Below are 21826 nucleotides of genomic sequence, written 5' to 3' on the forward strand. Positions count from 1 at the left end.
TTCTCTTTCATATTTGGAATATAATTCTGCAATTGCTTTAATAAATCAATGACTTTGAGATTCTCTTTCAAATTCTCTCTGTTTATGCAAATTTATCACCAAGCCTTTTTGGAATTTTTGGCTAAAAATATTTCTCAATTAAAATTCCAAATATTAAAATACTAATTTTATCTTGTATATAATTGCCTATATTTTTTTGCTTGAACAAATCTGAACTACTTCCTTCACAAAGAAAGATAAGCTGAATTTTTTTTTTTTTTGAATTTATATCCCGCCCTTCTCCAAAGACTCAGGGCGGCTTACATTGTGTAAGGCAAAATTCCCTAGTTTTTGAGAGAAATCACAGTTTATATCTGTGTTTCCCCAAAAGTAAGACCTGGTCTTATATTTTCTGGATCACAAAAAAAGGGGACCAGGTCTTTTTTTGGGGGAGGTCTTATTCCTCCCCATTTTTTCCTGTGTGTGGGGAGAGTGCAGGTGAGCTGCCCCTCCGGCCTGCATGGCCTCTGCAAAACAGCTGATCTGCAGCTGCTTTAGAAGCCTCCTTGCCTAATGCGAAACAGCTGATCTGCCCTCCCTTTAAGAGCTACCTTGCCTAATGTGAAAGAACTGATCTATGCTCGCTTTAGGAGCTGCCTTGTTTCTTGCAGCCATGCTTCTTGGACAGCCGTCCATCCAGAAGGACGCCCAAGTTGCGCACCCTCTCCATTGGGGCCAATGACTCGCCCCCAACAGTCAGCCGCGGCTGCAGCTGACTGTACCGGGATGCCGGCATCCACAGCCACTCTGTCTTGGTGGATTGAGCTTGAGCCTGTTTCTCCTCATCCAGACCCGTACGGCTTCCAGACACTGGGACAACACCTCGATGGCTTCGTTGGGATGGTCCGGTGTGGAAAAGTACAGCTGAGTGTCGTCAGCGTACAGCTGGTACCTCACACCGAAACCACTGATGATCTCACCCAGTGGCTTCATATAGATGTTGAACAAGAGGGGCGAGAGAATCGACCCCTGAGGCACCCCACAAGTAAGGCGTCTCGGGGCCGACCTCTGCCCCCCTGCCAACACCGTCTGCGACCGATCGGAGAGATAGGAAGAGAACCACCGATGAACGGTGCCTCCCACTCCCAATCCCTCCAACCGGTGCAGCAGGATACCATGGTCGATGGTATCAAAAGCCGCTGAGAGGTCTAATAGGACCAAGGCAGAGGAGTAACCCCTATCCCTGGCCCTCCAGAGATCATCCACCAATGCGACCAAAGCCGTCTCAGTGCTGTAACCGGGCCGAAAGCCGGACTGGAACGGGTCTAGATAGACAGTTTCCTCCAGGTGTTGGGGTAGCTGGCACGCCACCACACTCTCTACAACCTTCGCCGCGAAGCAAAGGTTGGAGACCGGACAATAATTACCTAAAACAGCTGGGTCCAGGGAAGGCTTCTTGAGGAGAGGCCTCACCACCGCCTCCTTCAAGGCGGCCGGAAAGACCCCCTCCAACAAAGAAGCATTCGTAATCCCCTGGAGCCAGCCTCGTGTCACCTCCTGTGCGGCCAGCACCAACCAGGAGGGACACGGGTCCAGTAAACATGTGGTGGCGTTCAACCTACCCAGCAACCTGTCCATGTCCTCGGGAGCCACAGGGTCAAACTCATCCCAAATAGTCTCAACAAGACGGCTCTCTGACATCCCACCTGGATCTACCCAATTTTGGTCCAGACCGTCCCGAAGCTGAACGATTTTGTCGTATAGATAACCACAAAACTCCTAAGCACGTCCCTGCAACGGGTCATCCCGCTCTCCCTGTTGAAGGAGCGAGTGAGTAACCTGAAACAGGGCGGCCGGGCGGTTATCTGCCGACGCAATGAGGGAGGAGACGTAGTGGGCGGGGTCTTAATTAGGACTTATTTTGGGGGTAGGGTTTATATTGGGTGCATGTGTAAAAATCAAGCTAGGACTTACTTTCTGAGTATGTCGTATTTTGGGGTAAACAGGGTACTTAATCTGCAGAATATAATGTTGAATCTTTTAACAAAGTTCTTGTTTTTTTATCACTATAGTTGATAGCTTCGTCGATTGCACATGTGATACTTTTTCTAGATCCCTGGAATCTGAATATAATTTTGCAATTGTACTATATTCTGTATGCTAATTGTTAGGTTCGGGCAATGAAGAGGCAGGAGACGGTATGAGTGACAACAGCTCTTTAGTTTATTGTGGTCCCAGCAACAAACAACAGGCAAAACCCCGCTTTAAATACTGTTTTAGCTGGAGCTTCAACCAATCAGCAACGTGCTTGTTCCCGCCCAAACTTCTCTCCTAAAGTTCAAATACATTAAACTCCTTCCCTACCAGAACGCATTGTACCAATATTTACATAGAATTTGCATGTTATTTTTCCACGTAGTCACGCAGGTAGACAGGGCGTCTCCTAACTCTTTCTGACCTGCGCAATTCATTCCCTGGGAGTGAGTCGAGCTGATCGGAGGGACTGTTTGTTCCTCCCAGCTCCTCCTCTGGGCCGTCCAGCCCTGGATTATTTGCAGAGTCGTCCCTGCTGTCTTCAGGAGGAGCCGGTTGGCGTCGCTGGACTTTTTCGGACTCAGATAAGTCTTCCGCTCGCCTCAGGTTTGAGTTAGCTGTTGGTTCAAATATTGGGTAGTCAGGGTCTGGCTGTTTGGTTTCTGGATTGTCTGGTGCTCTTTTTCTTAATTGATCTATGTGGCGTCTCCATACTCGGCCATCCCCCATGTCTACTACATATGATTTCAGCCCGGTTATCCCTATAATTGTTCCTTTTAACCACACTGGGCCTTCACTATAGTTATGTGCCCATACGGGGTCACCTGTTGTCATTTCTCTGGTTTTTTCCCTTATACCTCTGAACCCGTCGGGTGTATGTTGGGTTTAATCAATCCAAGGGGCACCTGAGCTTCCTACCCATCAATAGTTCTGATGGGCTGTGGCCAGTTGCCACACAAGGGGTTCTATGTTGGACTGCCAGGAAGATATCAATTTTGGTTTGCCAATCTCCTGGACTTATCCTCGATAGCGCTTTCTTGGCGCTCCGAACGAAACGTTCTGCAAGTCCGTTCGTCGCCGGGTGGAAAGGCGCCGAGAGGACATGTCGGATGCCCTCTTCCGCTAAATACCCATCGAACTGGGTTGCCGTGAATTGTGGGCCATTGTCGGATACTAGGATATCGGGCAGCCCGTGTGTTACAAACAGATGCCTCAGGACTGTGCTTACTGCTTCAGCTGTTGTGGTTTTCATAGGTATGATTTTTAACCATTTTGAGTAGGCATCTACCACGATTAAAAAGATCTGCCCATGGAACGGCCAGGCGAAATCTATGTGAATCCTGGACCATGGGCCCTGGGGTTTCTCCCATTCCCTTATGGGGGCTGTAGGGGGTAGTGGCCTTGATTCTTGGCAGGCTTGGCATTTTCCTACCCTGTCGCTAATAGCATTATCCATCAGTGGCCACCATATATAGCTCCTCGCTAAACTCTTCATCCTCACTATCCCCGGGTGGCCCACATGCAACAGTTCCAACACATGCCCCCGTAATTTTTCCGGGATAACCACTCTATCCCCCCCTTGTACCGACAATTCCGAATGTTTTTTTGTAAAGTCTTTGAAACACTCTCCTGGTGCAGCGGGCCATCCCCTCGGTACCCAACCAATCACAGTCCTTATGATAATATCCTTGTAAGATGCCTTAGCCACTTCCTTAGACGTGACTGGGCCAGAGTCCAAAGAGTCAATTAGTAGGACGGGTATTCCCGGGGTTGGGTCTTCGATAGTCTCTGGTAAAGGGCATCTACTTAGAGCATCCGCATGCCCTAAATCCTTGCCCGGGCGGTGGAGCAATTTGTACGAATATGCTGCTATAAAAATGGTCCAACGGGTCAGCCTGGGTGAAAGTGCAACCGGTGTTGGTCGGTCGCCTGCTAAAAGTCCCAGTAAGGGTCTATGGTCCGTGACTATTTCGAATTCCCGCCCAAATAGGTACTCGTGGAATTTCTTAACCCCCGACACTATGGCCAGGGCTTCTCTATCTAGTTGGCTGTAGTTCCTTTCTGCTGCAGACATCGTGCAGGAGAAATATGCTATGGGGGCCTCCGATCCGTTTGATAGTCTATGGCTGAGGACAGCCCCTACCCCGTAGGGCGATGCATCACAAAGTAATACTAGTGGTAATGTCCCATTATACTGGATGAGTAAACTATCGCTGGACAAGAGATTCTTAACACCCTCGAATGCCCTAGCTTCGGCCTTGCCCCACGACCAAACAGCTTTTTTCGCTAGCAGTTTATGAAGCGGTTCGGCTACTGTTGCCTTATTTCGCAAGAAAATTGCATAGAAGTTTACAAGCCTAAAAATGCCTGTAGCTCAGTCTTATTTTTAGTAGCTGGAGCCTTTCTAATGGCTTGCACTTTGCTCTTCGTGGGGTGGATGCCTTCTCTGTCTATCCTGTACCCTAGGAATTCTACAGATTCGACTCCTATCTGGCATTTGTTAAGTTTAACCTTAAGTCCTGCAGACCTGAAAATGCCCAAAACCTTCCGTAGTTTGACCCTTAGTTCATCTAAGTTCTCTGCTGACACTAGTACGTCGTCGAAATATGGCACTACCCCCGGTATTCCCTGTAGCAGCCGTTCCATTAGGTTTTGGAACAACCCTGGGGCTACGCTGACTCCAAACTGGAGTCGAGTGCACTTAAAGGCGCCTCGATGTGTTACAATTGTCTGCACCTCGGCTGTACTGTTGTCTACTGGTAATTGTTGGTAGGCTTGAGCCAGATTGAGTTTGGCGAAAACCTGTCCTTGCCCTAACGAGTGCAACAAATGTTGCACTACGGGAACGGGGTATGCACTCTTTTGCAACGCTTTGTTGAGGGTTGCCTTGTAATCTGCGCAAATCTGGACTGATCCGTCCGGTTTGACTGGGGTCACTATGGGTGTCTCCCATTTTGCATGGTCGACAGGGACTAGTATTCACTGGTTTACTAGTTTGTCTAGTTCCCTGTCAATCTTGGGCTTAAGGGTGAAAGGGACCCTCCTAGCCTTTAACCTAATGGGGGCCACCTGGGGATCCAAATTAAACGAAATAGGGGTCCCTACGTACTTGCCCAGGCAGTCCTGGAAGACATCCTTGAATTCCTTCAGCAGTTCATCCTTCAGGTTGACTCCACTGCTGTGAACCCCGGTTACTTCCATGCCCAAAGCTCTGAACCAGTCCAGTCCTAGCAAACTCGGTAGGGTTCCATCTACGATGGTGATCGGCAGAGTTTTCTTGAATTGTCCATATTTCACTCTGACGGACGTAACTCCTCGAACAGGGATCCGGTTTCCCTGGTAGTCTTGCACTCTCAGCTTTTGGGTTTGCAGCTGGCGTTTCGCGATGTCGGGCAGGTCCCTCGCGATGGTGTCCCAAGACATAATTGTGATTGATGAGCTGGTGTCCACCTCCATTTTGCACAGCACCCCTTCAATGTATGTCTTGGTGAATATCTTCTTTTCTAGTCGTGTCAATGCGTGGCCCACTCTTACAGTGGTCTGATTTAACTTCGTGCCCTTTTTGAATGGACCAATCCCTGGCCGCTTCGTTGCTCCGGTGCTCTGATTGGTTGGTTTGAATTTCTGACGGGACGGTTGGGAGGCTCGACAGGCCTGGGCTATGTGTCCTTTCTTTTCACATCACCGACAAATTGTGTCTTTGAACCTGCAATTTTGTCGTTGGTGTTGGCCCCCGCAACTCACACATTCGTCCCGGTCGCCTCTCTCTGACCTCCCGGTGTGGAAAACCTCTTCCTCTTCCTCACCGTCTGTTTCGGCCTGGACTTCCTCACTGTGGACCGGCGTTGTTTTCGCCCCAGCACTCGGCGTTTTCGGCTTTTGTAAGGTTTCCGCCGCTTTGGTGGACATCTCGTGTGCCCTGGCCTCATCCAATGCAATCGCCAGGGTTAGGTTGCTTTTGGATAGCAGCCGCCTTTGTAGTCGGATGTCCCTGACCCCACAAATGAGTTGTTCGAGTAGGGAGTCCTCCAAATCTCTGTACTCACAGTGGTTCGCGGCTTTCCTTAATGCGGCCATGTACACGCTTATCGATTCGCCCTCTCGCTGTGTCCTTTGCCTCAACTCGAACCGTTGAACAAACTTGATGGCACTGGCGCATAGTGTGCTTGCAGTGTTGTTTGCAGCGTTTGCCATGGTACCGATTGTACCGGCGTCGGTTCCGACAGCGACTCGGCGGTATCGAAGATTTCTGGTCCGCAGTGGCTCAGGAAGTAAGTGTGTTTCCGATTATCCGAGACTCCTTGCAGTTCATTTGCTTCGAGGAAACACTCGAAGCGAGCCATGTACGACCCCCATTTCTCCTTTGCTGGGTCAAATGGCGCTGGCGGTGTATAGCTCGGTGTCTGCTCTCGATACTGGCTGGGTTTGAGAATTCTTTACTCCTTCAGCTCTTTTCCTATCTCACTGCCTCAACATCCCATCCTCGTCGCCAATGTTAGGTTCGGGCAATGAAGAGGCAGGAGACGGTATGAGTGACAACAGCTCTTTAGTTTATTATGATCCCAGCAACAAACAACAGGCAAAACCCCTCTTTAAATACTGTTTTAGCTGGAGCTTCAACCAATCAGCAACGTGCTTGTTCCCGCCCAAACTTCCCTCCTAAAGTTCAAATACATTACACTAATAATAATTTTCCAAGAAGGAATTATTGTGTAATCAAATCTGTATTGCAATCCAGACATACTCTGAAGACTTAACATGTACAATGGTGAAGAAATGCTGATGTTCCGATGTAAGGAAATCAATCAGAGTAATATATTGTTGGGAAGCTATCTGGAATCCTGAATGAGAATTCAAAAATGCAGATTACATTATCATTTGAAAATATATTATAAAAAAAGTATTTTGAAAATATCTCTCAGCTGTTACTTCAGTTCAAAACTGAATGGAGCTGTAAATGTATGTATGAATTTAACATTATATGGGTGGGAAGAAAATTACATAACTAATGTGCTGCCCAAATAATAATAACATCCCACCACATTGAGATCTGAATATTAGAATCTAATTCCTGATTCTTTAAAATAATTCTTGTTTGTATTCAAAGAATGCTGGTTGGAGGACAATAGTTGGAAGAGCATTAATCATCTTGAAATGCCATAATTTATTGTTAAGCAGAATAAATGTGTGTGTGTGTGTGTGTGTGTGTGTGTGTGTGTGTGTGTGTGTGTGTGGTTTTTAAAAAGGCTGATGTTGGTGTCAATTTTTCCTTCTCGAACTTCTCTTTGCATCCTATTCCCCTCAAACCCCAATTTAAGCTACATTTAAGAGTAGAAGAGAAGAGAAGAAAGAGTTGTAGGATCCTTGATGCTCTCTGAGCTTGGTTGCTTCCTTCCATGCATTTCATTACATATAGATAACATCATCAGTGCTAGTTGTGAGTGGTGTTTGGTATCTTTTTACATATTAATGGATTGGTCTGTCAGTGTTGTTGGGAGTGATCTTGGTGGTTACTTGATTAGGCTATTCTTTATTGTTAGCTTGCTTGTCTCATTGCGTATTTTTTTTTATTATTTGATTGTTAGCTAACATTAATCTTGATGTTAATCTTTGTTTCTCTGAGTGTTAATTGCTGGCTAAGAAGTGTTTTTTAACATAACATAACATCAGAGTTGGAAGGGACCTTGGAGGCCTTCTAGTCCAACCCCCTGCCCAGGCAGGAAACCCTACACCATCTCAGTCAGATGGTTATCCAACATTTTCTTAAAAATTTCCAGTGTTGGAGCATTCACAACTTCTGAAGGCAAGTCGTTCCACTTATTAATTGTTCTAACTGTCAGGAAATTTCTCCTTAGTTCTAAGTTGCTTCTTTCTTTGATCAGTTTCCACCCATTGCTTCTTGTTCTACCCTCAGGTGCTTTGGTGAACAGTCTGACCCCCTCTTCTTTGTGGCAGCCCCTAAGATATTGGAACACAGCTATCATGTCTCCCCTAGTCCTTCTTTTTGTTAAACTAGACATACCCAGTTCCTGCAACCATTCTTCATATGTTTTATCCTCCAGTCCCCTAATCATCTTTGTTGCTCTTCTCTGCACTCTTTCTAGAGTCTCAACATCTTTTTTACATCGTGGCGACCAAAACTGGATGCAATTTTTGATCTTTTGCTTTACTTTTTGGCCTTTTGATTATCTCTTTTGAATAGTATGTAAATATTGTTTATCTCTATATACTTGTTGAGAGCTGAATTATCTAAATGCCAAGCTTCCATGATTTCTCTAGTGTTCTCTAGTGTTTTTTGAGCTTTCCTAGTTAAACTATGATTAATTCTATTCATGTGTTGTGAAATTAAGGAATTTTCATCATATTTTCTGACTTCTTTTGGTGTTTGTGGATACATTTTATAATGAAGAGAAAATTTGTAAAAAAACCATTGTGCTGCAAGAGAATGAAATGAGTACAGGTAGTCCTTGATTTACAACCAAAATTGATCCCCAAATTTTTGTTTCCAAGTGAGACAGTTGTTTTGACCCATTTTGCCATCCTTCTTGCCATATTTGTTAAGTGAATCACTGCAATTGTTAAGTTAGTAACATGGTTGATAAATGAATATGGATTTTACTTGTCAGAGGGTCACAAAAGATAATCACATAACCTTGGAATACTGCAGCTATCATAAATATGAATTAGTTGCCAAACATCTGAATGCTGCCATGTTCATGTGAAAAACGGTCACAGATCACATATTTTAGTAACATTGTAACTTGGAATGGTCACCAAATGAATTGCTGTAAGTTGAGAACTACCTGTACTTATTTGTTCCTGCTATGTAGATTTTAAATTCTATTTAACAGTTTTCTTTCATCTCTTTAAGCAATAAGTATTTAAATTTCTGCAAAATATATTAATACAACTAATCATATAACTAAAATCTTAGTTGATGTAGGTCTGAAATTAAAGTTATTCTAAGCACAATTCACTAATATGTAAATTATATTTAGTTATTGTCTTCATTCCTGAACAACATGAAATTAAATAATTGTCAAAGTTTTTAAATATACACTAATTGCATTATTTTCTGTCTTCCATCCTTCTCTTTGTCTCAGGGGTTTAGATACTTTTATTAACAGAGCTCATTGAAGGAAACTAAATATGAGAAGAAAACTAGACTTGTCTGACCTGACTGATGATGAAGCTGAACATCTTATTCAAGTGGTCCAACGAGATTTTACCCTCCGCAAAAAAGAAGACAACAGACTGAAGTAAGTATTAAGGCAAAATCACTATTTAGAAATTAGAAAATTGTTTATTTGTTGTTATGCATCCCCTGTTTTATACTCTGAACGTACTGCATTATAAATTAAATCCTTTTTAGATGCTTACGAAAACAATCCAGTAAAATGCTGATTCTAAGGTTTGCAAATTGGCATCAAATAAATACGTTTTATACACACATATTTTGTTTTCATTAAAAAAAATATTTTATTGCACATTTTCCTTCATTTTGCATCACAATTTCAAGCTATATACTTTTTAAATATACATGATGTTATACATCCTAATTAACAACCATTTTCCTCTTATTCATACAGTATAGTCCATAGAAAAAAAAAGAAACTATACAACATACGTATATCTATTGTTTCCATGGTTATAACATAATTCTCTATACATTTATCACTCTATATATTTTGATTTACAATTATATACAGTCTAGTAATAGTATTGCTTACCATTCGTATTCTTCTGTATTTGTTTCTAGCTTATTGATTCTCTTTCATCACTAATATTCTAACCTTTGCATCTATAATCTAGCCAATTGTACCATAGGTCCCATATTAAATAATACTCTGTTTCTCCTTTGTCTTTAATTTCCATTGTTAACCTGTTCTTTTTGGCACATTCTAATATTTTCATTATTACCATTTCCTCTGTAAACTTCCATTTTTCCAATTTTGTGCGTACGTAATTCTAGCAACTATTATTACATATAACATTAAATATTGAATTATTTTATTGTATTTCCCCGTTAGTATGCCTAATAAAAATTATTCTGGTTTTAGGTCTATATTTTGTTTTTACTCACAGAAACATAATCTAACAATTCATATTATTGTATCAAGAGTTTTAAAAAGGCTAATCATTTAAGCAGGATCAGAAAGTTATTGCTACCATTCAGGGGTGGATTCTAAAATTTTTTGACGGGGCCAATGCGTTGGTTCCGTCCCAGGCGCCTGATGGACCCGGAGAGGTTCCAGACAGAGCTTGGGCCATTCCCTGAGTATCTGGCCCACGGCACGGCCGGAGAACTAGTCGCGGCCTGGGAACGGGCCATGATGGGGGCGTTGGACCATGTCATGCCTTTGCGGCCTCTGACCCGGCGCAGATCTTAACCAGCTCTTTGGTTTTCTGAGGAGCTGAGGGAGATGAAGCACTGGAAAAGACGTCTAGAGAGTGCCTGGAGGTCCAGCCGTTCCGAAGCTGACCGGATACTAGTTAGGTCATATATTCAGACCTACCTAGTGGCATTGAGGGAGGCTAAGCGTACTTACGTTTCCTCCCTTATTGCATCGGCAGATAACCGCCCAGCTGCCCTGTTTCGGGTGACCCCTCTCTCCTGCAGCAGGAGGTGTGGGATGACCCTCTTCAGGGACTTGCCGAGGATTTTAGTGTGTATCTGCACGATAAAATCGCTCAGCTTTGGGATGGGTTGGACCAAAATTGGGTAGATTCAGGTGAGACGTTGGAGCCCTGTCTTGTTGAGATTGTTTGGGATGAGTTTGATCCTGTGGCTCCTGAGGATGTGGACAGGTTGCAGGGAAGGCTTAATGCTACTACATGTTTATTGAACCCGTGTCCCTCCTGGTTGGTGCTGGCCACACAGGAGGTGACACGGGGCTGGCTCCAGGGAATTATTAATGCTTCTTTGTTGGAGGGTGTTGTTCCTTCCGCCTTGAAAGAGGCGGTGGTGAGACCCCTCCTCAAGAAGCCTTCCCTGGACCCAGCCATTTTAGCTAATTACCGTCCCATCTCCAACCTTCGCTTTGTGGCGAAGGTTGTAGAGAGTGTGGTGGCACGCCAGCTACCCCAGTTCCTGGATGAAACGGTCTATCTGGACCCGTTCCAGTCCGGTTTTCAACCTGGATACAGCACAGAGACAGCCTTGGTCGCGTTGGTGGATGATCTCAGGAGGGCCCGGGACAGGAGTTATTCCTCTGCCCTGGTCCTGTTAGACCTTTCAGCGGCTTTTGATACCATCGACCATAGTATCCTGCTGTGCCAGCTGGGGAGTTTGGGAGTGGGAGGCACCGTTTTTCGGTGGTTCTCCTCCTATCTCTCTGACCGGTCGCAGACGGTGTTAGCAGGGGGGCAGAGATCGACTGTGAGGCGCCTCATGTGTGGGGTGCCACAGGGGTCGATTCTCTTGCCCCTCCTGTTCAACATCTATATGAAGCCGCTGGGTGAGATCATCAGTGGCTTTGGGGTGAGTTATCAACTGTACGCTGATGACACGCAGCTGTACTTTTCCACCCCAGGCCACCCCAACGAAGCTGTCGAAGTGCTGTCCTGGTGTCTGGAAGCTGTACGGGTCTGGATGGGGAGAAACAGGCTCAAGCTCAACCCCTCCAAGACGGAGTGGCTGTGGATGCCGGCATCCCGGTACAGTCAGCTGCAACCACAGCTGACTGTTGAGGGCGAGTCATTGGCCCCGATAGAGAGGGTGCGCAACTTAGGCGTTCTCCTGGATAGGTGGTTGTCTTTTGAAGAACATTTGACGACAGTCTCCAGGAGAGCTTTTTATCAGGTACACCTGATTCGCCAATTGCGCCCCTTTCTTGACTGGGATTCCTTATGCACAGTCACTCATGCTCTTGTTACCTCTCACCTGGACTACTGCAATGCTCTCTACATGGGGCTCCCCTTGAAGAGCACCCGGAGACTCCAGTTGGTCCAGAATGCATCTGCGCACGTGATAGAGGGAGCTGCTCGCGGCTCCCATATAACACCAATCCTGCGCAAGCTGCACTGGCTGCCTGTGGTCTTCCGGGTGCACTTCAAGGTGCTGGTTACCACCTTTAAAGCGCTCCATGGCTTAGGACTGGGTTATTTATGGGACCGCCTATTGCCACCGTTTGCCTCCCACCGACCCGTGCGCTCCCACAGAGAGGGACTCCTTAGGGTGCTGTCAGCCAAGCAATGTCGGCTGGCGGCCCCCAGAGGAAGGGCCTTCTCTGTGGGGGCTCCTACCCTATGGAATGAACTTCCCCCTGAACTCCGACAACTTCCTGACCTCCGGACCTTCCGCTGCGAGCAGAAGACGTACCTATTTTTCCACGCAGGACTGGCATAGATTTTTTAGATGTTGTTATTGTTTTTAATTTTAAATTGGTTTTTTGGGTTTTAAGTGTATTTTAAATTTTTGGGCCAAATTTGAATAAGTTTTTTATTTATTGTTTTATTTGTATTGTATTTATTGATTGTTGTTTTTATTGTGGCTGTTCACCGCCCTGAGTCCTTCGGGAGAAGGGCGGTATACAAATTAAAATATTATTATTAATATTTTTATTATTATTATTACTACTGGTTCTGTGGGCGTGGTTTATTTAGTGGGCATAGCTTGATGGTCATGTGATTGGATGGGTGTGGCCAACTCACATCAAGGGATGCCTCGTCTGGCCCCTCCTTTCCCAGCCATTCCTTGTCACACCCAACCTGAACATATCTATAGTTCTGTAAAAACTTCATTATCTACATACTATAGATGTACTTTCATGGACCACTGAAAGGGGGAAATGGCTCACATGCTTTGCCCAAGAGTGTGATAGGCAACAGGGTTTTAAGGGGCTGCCATAAAGAGAGGGGAGGGCAATGTATTTTCCAAGGCACCAGAAGGCAAAACAAGAAACAATGGGTGGAAACTGAACAAAGAGAGAAGCAACCTAAAACTAAGGAGAAACTTCCTGACAGTGAAAACCAATATAGGTGCAGAAATATTTCAGTCATAATTTTACATATAAAATAGCCATTCGTGTAATACAACCTGCATATTGTTCAAAACAGTAATTAGTATTATGACTGATGTTTGGCAGCAAGCCTAAAAGTCAAAGATCACAATAGTGCTTCTTTCTCTGTATGTATACAAAACATAACATACCAGGAATAGCATATTAAGATGGACTGCAACATGATGTACAAAATAAACACACACATATTTATGCTCTGGACTATAGACATTGAATGCATGTAAATCCCTGAAAAATATGTGATAGCCCTGGGCAAAAGAAAGGCAGTAAAATCACTCTAGTTGTAGGGACACTGTAAACAATTAAAAATAATAGCACAGTTTTCTCTCTGTTTCTCCCTCCCTTCCTTCCTCTTTCTTTCTCTTCTATCTCTCACTCTCTCTCCTTCCCTCTTTCTTTCTTTCTATCTTTCTTTCTTTCTTTTTTCATGTCTCTCTCACGCACATACTCTCTTTCCCTTCCTTTCTTTTTCATTCTCTCTCTCTCTCTCTTTCTTTCTTTCTTGTCTCTCTCCCTTCCTTCCTTCCTTCCTTCCTTCCTTCCTTCCTTCCTTCCTTCCTTCCTCTTTCTTTCTTTCTCTTTCTTTTTCTTTCTTTGTCTCTTTTTCTTTCTTTTCTCTCTCTCTTTCCCTTCCTTCCTCTTTTTCATTTCTTCCTGTCTCTTTCTCGTCTCTCTATCTCCTTTCCTCTTTCTTTCTTTCTTTCTTTCTTTCTTTCTTTCTTTCTTTCTTTCTTTCTTTCTCTCTCCCTTCCTTCCTCTTTCTTTCTTTCTCTTTCTTTCTTTGTCTCTCTGTCTCCTCTTTCTCTCTCTTACACACACTTCCTCTTTCTTTCTTTTTCCTTTCTCTTTGTCTCTTTCTTCTCTCTCTCTCTCTCTCTCTCTTTCTCATACATACACACACACACACACACACACACACACACACACACACACACACACACAGTCTGGGCACAAAGTATCTGTCATTACAGAAGTTCTAATTTCTCTGTATAATACACCTGATACTAATCAATACCCTATCTCTCAACCAATAAAGCCTATGCACATTTACTTGGCAGTAAGGCTACTCTCTTTCAGTGGGATTTATTCCTAATAGATACACATGATTGCAGGCAGACAGCTAGCTCCGTTGTTTACTAGGTTGTAAGTAAAATTTCTGCATTAACAAATTTATACCTAAGCAACAGAATATCAGAGCAAAAAATCATAAGAATAGTCTGAGCTATGCTTTTCTTCTTTAAATGGAAGTACTACCAGAGGTGAAATGCTCCCGGTTCGGACCGGATCAGCCAATCTGGTACCAGTGGTGCAGGTGGTTTGGAGAACCAGTAGCAAAAATCCCTGTTCCCCCCCCCCCGCCATGCCCAGCTGAGCCACGTGATCGTCAGAGCCTCTTTTTTGTTTTTTTACTTTTAAAAGCATTTTTGAAAGATAAAAAAGCTGAAGCCTGCTAGGCAAAAAATGAGAGGTGGAGGGTGGGGGGTTGGTTAGAGAGAGAGAAAGAGAGAAAGAAAGAAAGGAGGGAGGGAGGGAGGGAGGAAAAAGGAGAGGAAGGAAGGACTACAAATCTGGCACTGTACACAGCTTCAGAGGATAATCCAGGACTGGAAGGGTCCTGGAGGTCATCTAGTCCAACCTTGCTCCAGCAGGATATTGTTAGGAGGAGCCGGCAGGGTTCGAGGCATCTGGCAGGTACAGCCCGTTTGTGAGAGACTGCAGGGCTGTCACCCCAAATTGCACCCCACTGTGAGACGCGCATTTTACCAGAGAGTGGCAGCTCTGGGTCATCTCTCAGCCAGGAAACACTTTGCCATAGTAAAGAAAAACTCCCGAGTGCGAGGCAATTAACTTCTCACACTGAAAAGAAGTTTTCCTTTACTTTGCAAGTTTTTCCCTGCACACAACAGCTGAGAGATGACCTGGAGCTGCCAGTCTGTGCTCTGCCAGGCGAGCAGCAGCGCGAGTAAGCCAGTGATCTGCTGGCTTCCTGTAATCTGCAGTTTACTTGTCAGCACCATGGCCACGAATAAACTTGATCACAAGTTAACTGCAGATTAGAGGCAGCTGGCAGATCACTGGCTTACTCGCTCTGCTACTCGCAGCCAGCAGCCTGCAGGCAGTAAAAGAAACTGCTGTCTCCTGCCTTCATGCATCGAGGACGCCAAGCAACAGCAGGAAGAGCATGGAACGGGAAGTGCAGGAAGTGGCTGCCAGCGATGCCCTCAGGTAAAGATGTGGGCGGGGAGGCTCAACCCCCCCCCCTTAAGAGCCTCAGTTTACTTGTGAGCACCATTGGCCTTTCTCCCTACCTCTCCCAGCCAATGTTGCTCACGAGTAAACCTAGGCCAGGCTGGCTGGGGGAAATGCATGGAAGAGCTCCAGTGCCATGATCTCCCTCGTGCTTTCCTCGCAGGCCAGGCTGGCTGGGGGAAATACACGGGAAGAGCTCTGGTGTCGCGATCTCCCGCGTGCTCCCCTCCGTCCCGTGTGCATCAGTCCACCACCCGCTACTGGTATCACTCCTCCACTAGCTCTCCTGCTCCCACCCACCTGCTGACCGATGCCCTTCTGCCTTACCTTTGCCAGCAGCAGTGAGCAGAAGTACATGGCTAGATTCTGCTGTGGCTAGGTGGGGTGGGTGGGGAGGCAGGGTGAGCAAGCATCGGGTAGGTGGGGTGAGTGAGCAGGGACCAGGGACCAGTTCGGGGATGTGGTCAGCCAGTGGTCACTCCCGGTTCGGGGAATGTCAAATTTCCACTAACGGTTCTCCCAAACCAGTCCGAACCAGTAGCAACCCACCTCTGCTAACATTAGTATGATTTCTTATGCCTCTTTGTTCTTGGAACGTGACATATATGGTATATAGTAATTTTTAGAGAACTGAAGCCCTCCCTAAGCTACTTAAATTATTTGGAATGTTTTACCTACTACATTGCGTCTAAGAGTTTTTTTCTCTTTCTCTGTCTCTTTCTCTTTCCCTCTGGTTAGAGACAAAATATAGCAAATGTCGTCCCGACTTCTGGTGGCTCCGCTCTCTCCGAAGGACGCCTTAAGGGCGCCCGCGCTGGGATTCTGTAAAAGCCGGCGAAAACAGCGGCTGAAAGTACCTTCCCCGGTAAGGGGAAGGGAAAGAGCAAGAAGAAGGAAAGGTAGAGCTCTCTCTAGAGGCCCCGTTTGGGGAACTCGAAAGGGAAAGTTCCTTGGAAATCCTTCTGCACAGCTCCAGCCCCAGCGTGTCTCTGCTTCTGCAGACAGAGAAGAGAGCGACCACTTCTGCTTCAAATGATTGTTATGGATATTTATAAGCAGACAGAATAAACACAGGAGATCAGTCATTTAAATTGCAAGTATTAAATCTGACTTCTATTTTTTTTTAAAAAAAAATTTCTCTCATCTACAATCAACACAATGAAATAAAATGGTGTTTACTTGTTGAGAAAGTGAAACTGAATGGAGATTTTATCTTATTGTACTGGACTGTGGATTGTTGGATTATTTTAGTTTGTTTAAGTATTTTATAAGGGGATTTTCAGCAAGAACTTTGCCATGAAGGTTTTTTCAGAAGAATGGATTCGTGACTTTATACAGGATTATACAGAAAGAATGTATTTAATTACTCAAAAATACGAATTGGAAAAAAATGGAGGCGTTTTGGATGAGAGTTTGGAGGAAATTAACCAATGTAATCAGGACTTGGAACATGGAATGGAGGAGATAACAAAAGTGGATAAATATGAAGATAGGATCCTGAATAAACAAGTTGATGTAAAGAAGCCTTTTTTAAAAAGTTTGGATGAAATGCCAGAATTTGTGCTACAGGAGGCTGTCTCCCGAAATGGAAAAATTCACAGGGTTAATGCTTTCCAAGAGTTCTCTTTTCGGATTGAGGGAATATACGGCAGTAACTCGTGGATTCTTGGACATAAGGAACTATTAGGAAATATTGTGACTGACTTTTCAAAAGGAGTAATGAAGGAAAGACAGAGACTAATGCATCAACAAAAATGGCAAGAGACAAAAGTATCATCCTTGAAAGAATTTTTTTTTTAAAATATTAACAGAAAAAGATATTAGCGTTCCTGAAAGACAATACATGAGGAAGATCTGGAAGAAATGGGTTGATTATATGTTTTATAACTATCATAAAAGACTAGATATTTGGATTTATACTGGATTTTGACGAGGAAGGACTAAAGTTGAATAGATATTGTAATTTCCCTGTATTGAAATTTTATAATCTGTTGTATTGAATTTTAAATAGAATATTCTCGAAAGATCGTATGTAAGAAAGACTTGGGGGGAAAATTATATGGTTATAGAAACTATAAGGGAGATATTATCTGAATTGGATTGGATTTTTATGCTTTAGCTGGTTTTAAATACTTTAGGATTAATTTGTTCTATTGATCTATATATTTTATTACTGTTTATTGTTAATTTTTTGAAGGATTTTGGTTATGTAAGGAGGAAGTCAGAGCTAGAGAGGAAAAATTGGTATAATAGTTTTGGGGGGAAAAATTTTTTTTAGCATATGTTTGTTTTATTTTTAACTATACCTTGTGCTTGTTCCGGGAAGTCTGGGGGGGGGAGGGAGAGGGAAGGGGGCTTGTGAAGGGAGAGGGGTTGGGGGAAAAGGGGGGAAAAAATTTTTTGTAAAACTTTTTGAATATATATATATATATGTCCTTAGATATGTACATTCATCAGCAGTTGGGGATAGGTTGCACAGTAATTCCTCTTCAGGTGTACACTTAGTAGCAACATTATGTAGATTGCTGTATATTTGATACAGTCAGTGTATGCTGCACCCAAGTGGTCTCTTTTTCACAGCAGTCAATAGTTTTCATGATTTCTGAACATTGCTCAGATTGACCCAGAATTTAATTTAATTGAAAATTAAATAATATTTATCTAGTCAGAATTGTTTTTAAGATTCAGAAGCACAATTCCTTTCTGATACAAAAGTACTGTTTTTATGCCCTCTCAGTTTAAAATACAATTTTGACATATAGCTGTTAATATGCTATGTTATATAATTATGTCACATAATGAAAATATGTGCAATACTGGGTTTTTTCAGTAATAGGGCCAAATGTGGAGTGATATGAGGATATCAGTAGTTTTTAAAATACAAATTATAACATTAATTTTAATTGCTGAATTCAAAAAATTAGTATTCTTTGATAATATAAGTTGCATTTATATTCCTATATAATATTTTTCCACACTTCAACACAAAACTAGTAGCATTTTAATTTTTTTATTTAAGCATTTTGTTGGTAAAGAATGGGAATATAGCTGTAGACCAAGAGTGTCAAACTCAATTTCATTGAGGACTACATAACAGTTGTGTTTGACCTCGGAGGACCAGGGTGGCTGTGGTCGTTGTGGGTGTGGCCATGGTGGGTGTTTAACACAGGCTCAAGATGCATTTTCCCCCCTTTGCATTCAAAACAGCTATTCTAGACAAAGGGAGATTTACTTTCTGGCACAAATAGTCTCAATTCCATAATGTAGAGATTAAAGACATATAGAGTCCCCAGCTGCTATGGGGCTTGACTCTTTTGTATAGGAGCAGAACTGAATATGTGCATAATATTGTCAGAACAGAAATGTTCAAAAACCTAACAAAGTTAAGACAAACTAAACAACATCCAGGGTATTATATTTATACTTACTGGGTTGAAAGATAAATTAACATTTTGAACCTTAAAATACTTTTAAATAAAACAATTCATTTCTCTTTAATTCATCCATATCTCCTTTTTTGTCTTCTTCATGTATTAATCCATCTGCCTTATTTATGCCATTTCTCTCTCTCTTTTTTAAAATATTTTTAAAAAATTTTTAATATAATAATTCCATGTTTAAACAAACAGTGTGTCATTCAGGTACAAATAATCAAGATTTACAACAATATTCATTACGAATATTGTGTGTCATCAGTCCTGAGGTAGTGGACAAAATGGGTCTGAGAGTAAAAATGACCTATTGCATTCTGCCAGTAGGGTGGGTCAGTAGCTGGGGGAGGACCCGCCCATTTTGTGACTGAACCTATTGAGATGCAGATAGGGGATCACCGAGAGACTTTGAGTTTCATCATAGTACCTGGGATGGAACAACCTCTTTTGCTGGGACTGCCTTGGCTACGGAAATGGAACCCCTAGGTGAATTGGAAGAAAGGAGGTTGCGTATCCAGTCCACCCACCCCCTGGGTAAGGGAGGGGATGGACCTTTGCATGGCTAAAGCTTCAAAGAAGCTGGTGGTGGTGGCATGTGAATGCATCCCTGGGGAGGAGAACCTCCCTAAGGAATATTGGGACCTCAGGGAAGTGTTCAGTGAGAAGGTGTCAGATGTACTACCACCCCATCGACCCACGGAGTGTAGCATTGAGATTCTTCAAAACAAAGATCTACTCGATGACCCTCACGAGTTGGAAGACTGCAGAATTTTATCGATAAAAACCTGAAACGGGGCTTCAGCCAGCCAGCGAGGCCCCAAGTGGCGGCCCCAGTTTTGTTCTGGGAGAAAAAGAATGGCTCTCTTAGCTTGTGTGTTGATTACCAGAACCTGAATGCAATTTGTGTAGAAAACGTGTACCCACTGCTCCTAATGAAAGACATGCTAGCTCACCTGGCTAAGGAGAAGATTTTTACTAAACTGGATTTGTGGGAGGTGTACTACAAAATCTGGATTAAGGAAGGCGATGAGTGGAAAACTGCTTTCAATTGTCCCTTGGTTGCTTCCAGTTTAAGGTGCTCCCTTTTGGATTGCAAGGAGCCCTGCAGTGTTCATGCAATTGATTAATGAGGTACTGCATGAGCACCTCTACAAGAGGGTCCTAGTTTACCTAGATGACATTCTCATTTACACCAAGACCATGGAGGAACACGTGACGTTGATACAGTCAGTTCTGAAAAAACTCAGCGGCTGAACTGTATGCTAAGCTGTCAAAAGATGAATTCCATCAAAGAAAAGAAACCGCATCTCAAATGAGTGGATAGGAATGGACCCGGAGAGGGTCTGGCAGTCCTAGAGTGGGCACCCCCACATACCCATAAGCAGCTACAAAGTTTCTTGCGGTTTACGAACTTTTATTGATAGTTTATCCCCTCATTTGCGCAAATTGCCTTACCCATTACCAACCTCCTGAAAATGAAAAGCTGTTACAAACCTAGGTCTTGAACAACTTGTAACTAACAGTACAAGACTAAACAACTGCCTTGACCTCATCTTCTGCAACAACACCAATACCATTTATGGACTACAAATAAGAGAACCCTTTTCCAACAGCGATCATTGCATGATTGACTTCCATCTTAATATACGTCGTCACTTAAATCGTCATATCAATAGCATTCCCATCTACAACTTCAAAAAAGCTAATTATGACCTTCTAAACAATGATCTTTCATCTCTGGACTGGCTTAATCTGTTCTCAACCTGTTTAACTTCTGAAGACCACTATAGAGTTTTCCTACTCGAAATCAACAGAGTCATCAAACTATACGTACCACAAACTACCACCAAGATCAGGAAAAGCAAACTACCCATATCAATAAAAAAGCTTCAGTCTAAAAAAAAATCCCTCTGGAAAAGAAACAAAAAGGGCTATGTAGCAAATTTTAAAAATCGCTACAGAACTATATGCAACCAAATAAAAAACGAATGCACAAATTACTACACCAAGCAAGAAGAGGATCTTCTGTGCACTAATTCCAGTCGTGCCTTCTATAATTTTGTCAACAACAAGCTTAAAGACTCTAGATCCATGCCACCACTAAAAGATTCTAATGGCACTGAATACAATAACGAAGTAACTAAAGCAAACCTCTTTAACAAATTCTTTGGCTCAGTTTTTGTCAACAGTGATGGCAAATATCCCACATTCCCAAATCATACAAGCAATGAGTATGACGACTTAACAAATATAGATTTTACCGAAGAAAATGTTGGTAAAGCTCTTTGTAACTTGAAACCATCTCTATCCATTGGACCTGATGGACTTTGTGCTTACTTCTTTAAAAAACTCTCTAGTAATTTAGCAGAACCCCTAAGTATAATCTTCAATAAAACTTTCGCAACCAGTTCCCTTCCCAATCTCTGGTCACTAGCCACAGTTATTCCAGTTTTCAAAAAAGGCGACCCCAGCTTAGTTGATAATTATAGACCAATCTCCCTTTGCTGCGTCGCCTGCAAAGTAATGGAATCCATCATCAACCAATCCATTACCTTGCACTTAGAAATACATAACCTTCTCTCAAATAAACAATTTGGCTTCAGAAAAAAATTATCATGCAATTTACAACTTCTCCACTGTAAAAACCTATGGACTACAAATCTTGATCTAGGTAAATCAATAGATGCAATATACATAGACTTCTGTAAAGCTTTTGACTCAGTAGTACATGATAAACTTCTCCTAAAATTAAAATCCTATGGCATTTCAGGACCCTTACACAACTGGATATCTGCTTTTCTGTCAAACAGACAACAAATAGTTAAAATTGGTAATGCTCTATCAAATCCTGTTCCTGTCAAGAGTGGTGTTCCTCAAGGTAGTGTTCTTGGACCAACTCTCTTTATAATATACATAAATGATCTTTGTGATCATATCTCAAGTAACTGTGTTCTCTTTGCTGATGATGTCAAACTTTTCAACACCACTGACAATACATCCACAATTCAAAAGGACCTTGATCATCTAACTGCTTGGTCTAAAATTTGGCAACTACAAATCTCAACCAGTAAATGCTCAGTCCTGCATATTGGAAGAAAAAACCCAATCACA

At 43.1% G+C, this 21826-nt stretch overlaps 1 protein-coding gene across 13 annotated transcripts in view; it reads left to right on the forward strand.

The window, feature by feature from the left end:
• The window catches only part of MYRIP (myosin VIIA and Rab interacting protein), a 288867-nt gene that overhangs the window by 65854 nt on the left and 201187 nt on the right, over window positions 1–21826 (forward strand). For all 13 annotated transcript variants that reach the window (XM_058184056.1, XM_058184053.1, XM_058184060.1 and 10 more), the window contains exon 2: window positions 9117–9272. In XM_058184056.1, the coding sequence (XP_058040039.1) occupies window positions 9163–9272 (110 nt within the window). In that variant the 5' untranslated portion in view covers window positions 9117–9162. The remainder of the gene's footprint in view (window positions 1–9116; window positions 9273–21826) is intronic.

Source organism: Ahaetulla prasina, chromosome 4, assembly GCF_028640845.1.
Source record: "Ahaetulla prasina isolate Xishuangbanna chromosome 4, ASM2864084v1, whole genome shotgun sequence".
Classification (NCBI taxonomy): Eukaryota; Metazoa; Chordata; class Lepidosauria; order Squamata; family Colubridae; genus Ahaetulla; species Ahaetulla prasina.